This window comes from Asterias amurensis, chromosome 12, assembly GCF_032118995.1.
Source record: "Asterias amurensis chromosome 12, ASM3211899v1".
Classification (NCBI taxonomy): domain Eukaryota; kingdom Metazoa; phylum Echinodermata; class Asteroidea; order Forcipulatida; family Asteriidae; genus Asterias; species Asterias amurensis.
The window spans coordinates 7,830,534-7,841,072 of record NC_092659.1 but is presented as its reverse complement, the minus strand read 5'-3'; the positions used below and the strand labels follow the sequence as shown (position 1 = coordinate 7,841,072).

At 38.9% G+C, this 10,539-nt stretch overlaps 1 protein-coding gene across 1 annotated transcript; it reads left to right on the top strand.

Moving 5' to 3' along the window:
* The first annotated feature begins 882 nt into the window (after positions 1-882).
* LOC139945152 (programmed cell death protein 10-A-like) lies at positions 883-10,322 on the top strand. The gene is made up of 6 exons (XM_071942430.1): positions 883-1,081; positions 4,119-4,256; positions 7,577-7,748; positions 8,656-8,782; positions 9,261-9,351; positions 10,116-10,322. Exons 2-6 carry the CDS (start codon positions 4,176-4,178, stop codon positions 10,281-10,283), a joined length of 639 nt encoding a protein of 212 aa, XP_071798531.1. The 5' UTR covers positions 883-1,081; positions 4,119-4,175; the 3' UTR covers positions 10,284-10,322.
* Positions 10,323-10,539: the final 217 nt, after the last annotated feature.

Sequence of the window (10,539 nt, the reverse complement as noted above, 5' to 3'; positions counted from 1 at the left end):
TTGAACAAAAAAAATACCTGGAGCACTTGGTGTTGTTATTTTACTGTTGTCATGCAATAATATCATGGACAAGCAGACTATTATCACGCATACAGTGCCCCTTTAAAGATGGTAGGTCTGATTCTTATGGTCCCAAAACAAGCCTGAGTAATAACCACAAGGTCTGACTTCGAAGACTGATGCAGAACAGGTAAAGATGAGCTTCAGTGGAAAATAAGAATATGGTGGAAGGCATAGGACCGGGTAATGGGGTAATGGGCCTACTGTGTGTGTGGGGGGGGGGGGGGGGGTACGTCGCCAGGTGTCTGTACCAATTCTTCATAATGATCAAAGTTAGAGAGCGCTTAGACAAAATTAATACTAGAACATTAATGCTTGGACTCATTGAGTTTTACAATAACAGTAGGCCTAGGGAGACTCATTGTATCATGGCGCATTTTGATGGTGTACTTGGGAATTGAATCTTCAATCAAGCAATGGGAATATACAGGGAATAATAAGCCTAAACTGCCTAGGCATTCAAAAACAGGGGTTCGTTGAGAGCCATTGAACTTTTGCATTTAATTGTTTTTGTTGATCAATCTTTCAATAAATTTTACTTTACTTCTAGTTTGATTGTCTACATCATTGTCATTGCAGTGGCGAAATTAGAGGGTGAGCAGTGCTTGTGCTCCTTTTTCTCAAGGGTATGCACCCCCCCCCCACCTCCCATTCCGCCCGCCCATAAACATTGTCTAATCTCTGACACGAATACGCGGCTAGCTATTTCGGGCCCAATACTGTGCTAGCTTCCGTTCGGTTGCTAGCTTCAATTAACGGCGATATTGTGTCAGTGACCCAGACTACATTAGTATGTCATTCATACTAGTTTGACCGTCGCACTGACTATGTTGATTTAAGCGACTCCACCCGGTTTAGTTATTGCGTATTTTTGTGTATGACACATAATAATTGGGGTCGAAAAGTTACTGCTTTTGTTGGTGATTTTCAAGTACTATTACTTACGTATTGAAAATGACGTGACGGTGTTGTGCTCTTCAAAACGGCTACACGGTGATTGCGAGTTTGACAGCATCAAAACGTGAGTTGTAGACTTTTTCTTGGAGGAAATTGTTTCAGATTTCGTGTCAATCAAACTTCAAAGTCAAAATCAAACAGCAGTAAAACACAACTAACTACTGCTGGTCATGCTGGTCAAGTGATTTTGTCAGCAGAAGAGAGGTACATGTACAAAACGACCGGATAACTTTCCGTATGGTGCCACTGCCACCACTTTTTTACTCATTTACAAAAAGGGATATCTCATTGACTGATTGAGGTAAATTAAATTAGTTGTAGATACTTTATTATTAATTTATTTCATATCGAAAAAGGAATGGAAAAGTGGTGGCGCCATACGGAAACTTTTCCCTTTTTCTTTGTAAAACTAAAAAATAGTGAAAGGTGGTGCTGGCTTATGGACGTAAAGTTATCTGCCAACTCGGTCTGAAGTTTGGTCCGCAGTGAGTTGCTCCTTTACAACAAATTAACAATCAATACAATACAATATTATTTTTTTACAACTAGGCCCTATATAAGTATAACCATGGTTATATATAATTGATGCATTATTGAATGCGGTTCGTTCCGCTAGACTGGAGTAGAGAGTACATAGTCTGCAGTCAACTTGCCCGGTTCAAAGTCAAGTCGGGCTATTCAGCCCAAAAAATTAAATAAAGTGTGTGGGGAGGTAGCGACCCTTTGTATCAGACTTTGTGTCAGAAACTTATCACCGTTTAAAAAAAAAATATCTTTCTAATTTCTTAAGCATGATTAATCTTAGTTGCGATAACGTAACCCTCCTGCGGACGGCGGAGCCGGAGGGTTACGAATCTAACGCAATGTGTGCAGGGCGAAATGGTTAAAAACGTACAATTTCAACAGCTAGTCAGCAGATTTTCTCCATTTTTTTTACCACTTTTGAAAATCATGACACAAATTCTATGAACATGACCTTAATCCTCAATATCTAATAAATAACATTTAAAACACCACTGAGAAAGTATTTTGAAAAAAAGTACAAAAGCTTACCAGATCCTGGAGCGAAACAGTCACAAATTTCCCAGGTTCTATTTTGAACCTGTCGCTTCGCCATTTTGTGACTTCCCGATGTTCATTGCTGTTGGATTAAACGATTCTGTAAAAGGGGTGTTATAAGGCAGTGCGTGTGCGCTGTCCGTTTACTATGCCCGCTGTTCACTCACTTAGCGCACTGCAGCACCCCTTGTAACACCCCTTTTACAGAATGGTTTAGTCAAACTCGGCTGCGGCTCGGTCGGCAGGTCGTCAATTCAATTGGCTGGTACCTGTGGTTGGGTTTAGCGCTTGGTAACCAGCGACAGGTTCAAAAATAGAACCTGGGAAATTTGTGACTGTTTCGCTCTCGGGATCTGGTAAGTTTTTGTCCTTTTTTTCAAAATATTTTCGCAATTGTGTTTTTGAATGTTATTCATTAGACATTGAGGATTAAGTATGTGTTCATAGAATTTGTGTCATGATTTTTGAAAGTGGTAAAAATTGAGCAAATCTGTTGACTAAAATATTTCGCCCTGCAAACATTGCGTTAGCTTCGTAACCCTCCGGCTACGCCATCGGCAGGAGGGTTACGTTATCGCAACTAGATTAATCTAGGGTAAACTAAAGTCATGGAAACAATGAACTTTCCGTTGCAGTTTGTGTAAGACAATATTTTATTCCAAGAATCTTGGAATAAAATATTGATGTAAGAATACATTTCTAGTAAAACATAAAATAATTTTAACATCCAAACTAATTTCAGGGAAACTTATCTTAAGTAAATTGTTAAAGGGAAGTACACGTTTGGTAATTGCTCAAAACAAATATTAACTTAAAAACTGACTTGGTAACGAGCATTGGAGAGCTGTTGATAGTATAAAACATTGTAGGAAACGACTCCCTCTGAAGTAACGTAGTTTTTGAGACAGAGGTAATTTCTCACCAAAATAATAAAAGACTTCTAGCTAGAAGTCTTTTATTCCTAACTGAAATCACACAAATTCGTCCAACAAGGGTGTTTTTCTTTCATCATTTTCTCGCAACTTTGATGACCAATTGAGCCCAAATTTTCACAGGTTTGTTACTTTATGCTTATGATGGGATACACCAAGTGAGAACACTGGTCTTTTGACAATTACCAAACGTGTACAGTGCCTTTAAATTCCATTAATTTGAATTAAGTAGTCTAATAGGCCTAATTAATGTACATGTAATTGTAGCACAATTAAAGGCAATGTTTACCTTTGGTTTTTTGAACCGTTTGATTATTTTAATCCTAAAAAATAAATGTAATTTGATCTAATAAATTATCTAACTTGCAAATCTTTATCTTTATGTAGTACACCTTCATAACTGTTTGTAGGGATTCATTTCATTGGCCAAAATTTGATGTACAGCCATCCTTAATAAAGGCAGTGGACACTATCGGTAATTAATCTATCATCATAAAACCTTTCTTGATTACGAGTAATGGGGAGAGGATCATAGTATAAAACATAGTGAGAAACGGCTCCCTCTGAAGTAACGTAGTTTTCGAGAAAGAAGTAATTTTCCACAAATTTGATTTTGAGACCTCAGATTTAGAATTTGGGGTCTCGAAACCAAGCATCAAAAGCACACAACTTCGTGTGACAAGGGTGTTTTTTTCTTTCATAGTTATCTCGCAACTCCGACGACCAATCGAGCTCAAATTTTCACAGGTTTGTTATTTTATGCATATGTTGAGATTACTCGTTACCAAGTGAGGTTTTATGCTAATAATTATTTTGAGTAATTACCAATAGTGTCCACTGCCTTTAAGCAAGGTTCTTACTTTGCAGGAAAGCGAATGTGATGCAAATGTTGTGCTGCAAATAATCATGTACATGTAGGCCTTTACCTACGCGCTGTTTTATTTTCAACTTCCACACAAGGAAATTTGATTCACTTTCACATTTCTAATGAAGTATGAACTAAGTTAGTACGAACATGGAGTTCTACCTCCATGGAGTTCTACCTCCATGGTATGAACTGGGCTTTATATAAATATTTGTTTTCTGAACTTCCTTTTTATTTATTTGCAGATAAAACCAGAACATCTATTGTGAAAGTGTGAAGGAGTGGACCCGTATGACCCCAGTATGACCATGGAGGATGATAATGACACGTCTTCTGTTGTGTCGTTTTCACTTCATGTAGTGCTTTTCCCCATTCTAGATGAGGTATGATAAATAATCAGTGCTTCACTCGATCAAAAGTTTTTTTTTGTATTCCAGCAAACTTTTAAAGGAACACATTGCCTTGGATCGGTCGAGTTAGTCTTTGAAAAGCGTTTGTAACCGTTTGTTATAAAATGCATATAAGTAGAAAGATGTTGTAAAAGTAGAATACAATGATCCACTCAAACATGCCTCTAAATTGCACGGTTTTCCATTTACCTCGTCGACTAACACGGTCGGCCATTTATGGGAGTCAAATTTTTGACGTGACCGACCGTGTTAGGGGCCGTTCACAATTATCAACATTTTCACGAGCGTACAAACCGTACGCTGGGGGGGAGGGGGTTTATGCCTGCCGTACGCTTTATAAAATATTTTTAATGTCGATCGTTTTTTCGGCCAGGGCGCTGCGCCCGGACAAAAATATCAAATGCGCCCGGACAAAAATGCTGCGCCTGGACAAACTCGTTGTCCGCCCGGACAAAAAATATCGCGCCCGGGCAAAACATTTCGAAAAACACTAGAGACGAACACAAACCACTGTTCAGTGCACTGCATCACCTACCTTTGTGTACCATAATAGTGTGCAGCGACTGGTACCCAATAGTCGGCTATTTCGTAAAGGCATTCCGCGTGCATTTTTCTCTGTGTCGCAGGGCATCCTGACTACATTTTGACAACAGCGTGGCATTTAGACTTGGTTCCAAGTCTGTGATCGTGCAGTAATAGTTGTCACCCGGTAACACCCGGATGCAAATCTGAAACTCGAAATTTGTTCAGGCGGCGATCGTGCACTAAAGTGGTTTTGTTCGTGTTGAATTGATTTGCGCAAAATTGTTTGCACAATCAGTCCATCTTGCAAGAATAGTTTGTGTAACTGCCGATCGTGCAGGAATGGTTTGTGGTTTATGCAATTGGCATATCTATTTGAGCATGAATATTTTGCGCAATTTGACAATAGTACAGGAGTAGTGTGCGCTATATGCCGATAGATATGGAATAGTTTGCGCAATTTGGAGATCGTGCATGAATTATCTGCGCAATTTGAAAACAGTGCAGGAATTAGACGATACTAGTGCAAGATTGGTACAGCATGCGCGGCATCGTAGTCTGCAACGTACATGAAAATTTACTTTGTTCAGTGTACATAGCAAGGACATGTATCTATATTTAGACTTGTGTGAACAAAAATCAACATTTTATTCGTACACTTTTAGGGGAGGGGGGGGGGTCTTGAAAAAGTGTACTCTTTGTACACTTGTGAAAATGTTGATAATTGTGAACGGCCTCTTAGTTTGCACAGTAAAACCACGCAATTTCGAGGCAAATTTGAGTGGATCATTGTATTCTTCTTTTAAAACATCTTTCCAACCATATATACATTTTTATAAAAAAAACGGTTACAAACGCTTTTCAAAGACCAACTCGACCGATCCAAGGCAACGTGTTCCTTTAATTTTGGCACTTATATTATACAGTTTGCTGGAACATGGGCTGATTTCACAAAGAGTTAAGACTGATCTGACTGGTGTATCAGACTTTATTGCTTTTACATGTAAGAGTGATGTCACAATGCAAAGCACCATGAGCTCAAACAAAATTAAATAGATAACTTTCCGTATGGCGCCACCTCTTTTTCACTCATTTTTACAAAAAGGCATCTCATTGAGGTAAATTAGATACTACATTTTATATTGTTTCATATCAAATGAAAAATTGGTGGCGCCATACGGAAACTTTTCCAATGAAACAAGAAGTAGATGATTGTAATTTTGAGATCTTGCTGTGACATCTTAAAGTTTATGTGATTCTTTCTTGTGAGTTTAAGTTCACTGCTATGTACATTAGTACATGGTGTAGCAGGCAGGGAATTTCATCTTTGAAAGCGCAATACCATTTCCATTTTGCAAAGGGCATTTCTATGGCAAAATCTGAAAGTCTATTAGAAACTGTTAAAGGGGCACCAAGGCAAAGACCAGGGCAGTGGGGGCCAGTTCCTCCATGACCTCTAAATTATTCAGACTCGACTCAGAGTCAGGCACAGTTTTGGTGACTTGGATTTGACTTGAATCACACAGGCAAAGGACTTGGACTCGTCCTTGACACATGGCCTGGAAGTACATAGAGGTTGTGGCCTCTGTTGCCGTTTGTCTTGGCCTTAGTGACCAGGCTTCAAAATTTTCCTATTGACCCCTTGCACGCGCGTCAGACGCGGCGACTGGTGCCACGCTCACCATGTTGGTGGGCAAGTTAGGTTTACTTGTATTAACGCTGCGTCGCCTTAAATGCGCACTTCACTGCATAACGCACAGCATACTCTATGCAAACGCACAGTGAAATTGCCCACCAGTATCAAGATTTTTTTTGATGATGACGTCAGGTGAAATGGGTCAATAGCGTCAAAGAATCAAAATTAAAATGCCTTTCAGAAAACGAAACGATGTAATTCCAGGAGCCAATTTCACAAAAGCACCAAGATTCATCTTTAGACATGGGTTGTCTACATTTCCATCGTAATTTGTGTTAGGTCTTTGCGAAGTCGAGCCTAGGCCTATGACAGTTATAATGTTTTGTCAGGTTTTTTTTGCAAGGCATATCATCTAGTGCAGCAACCGGAGAAAGCAAACTGGTGATTGGAGGTCTTTGTATTTTCTCAACTTTGACAGGGATTTTATTCAAAAGTTGAAACAATACCTGATTTTTTTCACGTTAGGCAAATGCTCCTATAGGTTCGGTACGTCTTTCAGGTACCTTTTCAACTTCCCCACTAGCTGGAAAAATTGTTGGGATGGCGTCATGTTTTAGAAAAGAACTTTTCTCTTCATGTCAAAATGTGTAGTGTATTCCGGATTCTCGAAAGCACGACGGCTCAAAGTGTTTGCTGCACAGCGCTGGAAAAGACTTGTAAACTGACCCCATCTTTAGTCGTTTTGCTGCATCCAGCAGCAATACACCTGGTCGACATTGCCAGAAAATTATGCAAGAAAAAAACATTTCCGAACTGTACAAACTCACGACTAGGACTTGAATGTACTTGCACGTACGTGTGTTTGATGTTCGATCCAGGCAAAGTCTGCCTCGATTGACGTCACAAAAGGGGTAGGCGGAGTCACCCCCACACAACTTTAAAAACAATTACTCAAAAAATAATTTTATTGTTCAGAAACATATACTCTAATGTGTGAAGAAAAAAAATTCTATATACAGGTAACTTTAATCAGTGAACTTTCAGATTGAAACTATTGATTCTTGTTCTGTTTATTTATTTTTTACATTATTGTTACTTAACTGAATGTGACCAATTGTCTTTAAACCATGCACAGCTTGAGAAAATCGACCTGTCTGCTGCACAGACGTTGAGGGCAGCGTTTGAAAAAGCGGAGAAACAGAACCCCGGAATCAGTCAGGACATTATTAGTGGAATCCTTGATGCAAGATTGGCCGATGTGAACCTAACAGAGTGTCTGCTCAAACTTGCTGCCCATGACAGGGAAGGTGGGTAGAGATATTAGACCTGGGGCCAATTTTATAAAGTTGGTTAGCAGACAATTTTGCTTAGCAAAAGAAATGAGTAGGGTACCAGTCACAGCTTTTATGTTTTGTAATTTGGTTGGTAACCCATTTTTGCTAAGCAAGAGGTTTCTGTGTTCCGATGACTCTTTATAAATCGTGGATTTATTTGGAAATAAAGACACAAAATGTAAACTTTCCCATTTGAATTTACCTGGTTGAAAGGCCCACGAATGTACAAGGTCACACTTAATGTAATGGTGCTCAGAACTTTTGCAATTTGTTGGCTTTCATTTTAAAAAAAATTCACATTATTTGAGCTCCTGGTAAATGAGGTTAATTGATCAAGAGTGGTCTTCTAAGAATTTGTTTGGCAAAAAGAAACATTAACTTTTTAAGTAAAACATTTAAAGGCAGTGGACACTATTGGGCATTACTCAAAATAATTATTATCATAAAACCTTTCTTGGTGACGAGTAATGGGGAGAGATTGATGGTATAAAACATTGTGAGAAACGGCTCCCTCTGAAGTGCCATAGTTTTCAAGAAAGAAGTAATTTTCCATGAATTTGATTTCGAGACCTCAGATTCAGAACTTGAGGTCTCGAAATCAACCATCTAAACGCACACAACTTCGTGTGACAAGGGTGTTTTTTCTTTCATTATTATCTCGCAAGTTCGATGACCGATTGAGCTCAAATCTTCACAGGTTTGTTATTTTATGCATATGTTGAGGTACACCAACTGTGAAGCCTAGTCCTTGACAATTACCAATAGTGTCCACTGCCTTTAAAATCTGAAATTGCCATTAATAACCTTATAGTTCAAAGCAAATGACATATAAGATCTCCACCTATTTAATCTGCATCATGTTCTCCTTCTCTCCCCCTAGAATACACATTGAGACGGCCGGAGAAGGAGTTTCAGATTCTCAACAAGCAAGCCAAGGAGCTGAAGAAAATCCTGGCAAGGCTCCCCAACGAGATTGGTGACAGGCCGAAGTTTCTACAAACAATCAAGTGAGTAGAATTTGTACAGATATTATTATTTTGATTTGGAGTTGGAGACCTGAAGAGCTGCAAACTTGCATGTTTATCTGGACCAAGATTACTGGGCAGGCTCAAGATGCTTTTATGACCTTGACGGATGTTGAACTTTGAAAGAGTAAGCGCCATCATAGGTCTAGATAGCTCAGTTGGTAAATGTAGAGCGCTAGCAAGCTAATCCGTTGGTTCAAATTCCTCGGCTCTCTAATCAGTTGTTCAACCCCAAATCATGGTTTATTATTCGATATTTAGAATTTATATTAATAGGAGATTCAAACCGATCGAGCAAGCTCAGTGGGTTAATGGTAAACAGGTAAAGGCATTTGCTCTTGAATGTCATAAATTGTGAATTCAAGTCTCACCCAGATGGTTTTTTTTTCTGTTATTGTTTTTCAATAATCAACAGTTTTTGTTATTTTGTAACGCTCAAACGCATCACATTTTTTAACAGGGACGTCGCAAGTGGAATCAAAGATTTATTAGAAGCTTTGAATAAACTCATCAGGGAGCACGGAGGAAATCGACTTAAAGATCGTAAAAAGGTAAGTTATTAAATGTGTTTGTTATATATGAATGGTAGAGCTGACAAAATAGTCACAGACAGCATTCATGTTTTGTTTGATAACAATTCTGTGACATTTGGGCTTGAGCCTTTGTGTGAGTCCGGAGAAAATAGTATAAATCATGCACAAATTTTAGTGTGTAAACATATTGTCCTTAGTTTGGTTTGTAACAACTGATATCAGCTGTTGTGCTTATTAAAGTTTCCAGATACAGTTTTTTTGAATATGACTTCATTTCAGAGGGAGATATCTCATGTTATATACCTCATAGATTCCTCTAATCTGATTGGTTAAAAATGGAGTTATTGAAGTAGCTGGGCCCCCATTTTCTATGAAGATGACGTCATAACTAACTGTGCCTGCCCTAAAAAAGGTCGCCCAAGTATGTATGCGCCCATTTTGAACCATTCTTCGCAGCCGACCTTTCACCATGGTCAGGATTGTTTGTGTACATGTCAAACCGAGATAAGCAGATTATAAGAATCCATATTATTTGGTATGTAAAAGAAATATTGACTGCTTAATAATCGAGGCACGGTTAAAAATATGGGCCCTTGGTGATGTTAAAACCTTCGCCTTGGGCATACATGTAGTCATAGTTTTGACATCACCTTGGGTCTATAATTTTAAATAAGTCCGTCATAGCAGTCAATATTTCTATACTATGCGCTATATAAGAACTTGCTTTTGTTGTTGTTATCATTACCTTGTCAGACTACTGTTATTATTATTATCTTGTTCAGGTGCTGGAGTCGCATAAGAAAGAATTCATCAGCTCCTCCAAGAACTTCAGCGACACACTCAAGGTATACTTCAGGGACGGCCACATCACCAACGTCTACAAGAGCGCCAACCAGCTCGTCAACGACACAAATACAATCTTGAAGATGCTGAAAAGTGTCGGGAATTGATGGTGTGGGAATTGATGGTGTGAAAACTAATGGGATTCAGGGTTGGGGATTGGGGGGGGGGCGTTTGGCTGGGAGGGATCGATTGCCAGGGGCTTTAGGTTTCCTGTGAGATGATACAATGGCACCTTATGCACTGATGTCAGCCTGCTGTCCTCTTTAGACAGGCATGATATTTTTTTCTAATTTAGAAGGGCTTTTAGCTCAATATTTAACATAATTTTTGTACAAGATCAGAATCAAACTAAAGTTGGACAAG

What these genes read in the sequence shown, in the direction of transcription:
- LOC139945152 (XM_071942430.1), top strand. Translation starts at nt 4,176, where the DNA reads ATGACCATGGAGGATGATAATGACACGTCTTCTGTTGTGTCGTTTTCA. An exon ending in AAGTTTCTACAAACAATCAA is followed by an intron (nt 8,783 to 9,260) that starts GTGAGTAGAATT and finishes ATTTTTTAACAG; the next exon opens with GGACGTCGCAAGTGGAATCA. An exon ending in GACTTAAAGATCGTAAAAAG is followed by an intron (nt 9,352 to 10,115) that starts GTAAGTTATTAA and finishes TATCTTGTTCAG; the next exon opens with GTGCTGGAGTCGCATAAGAA.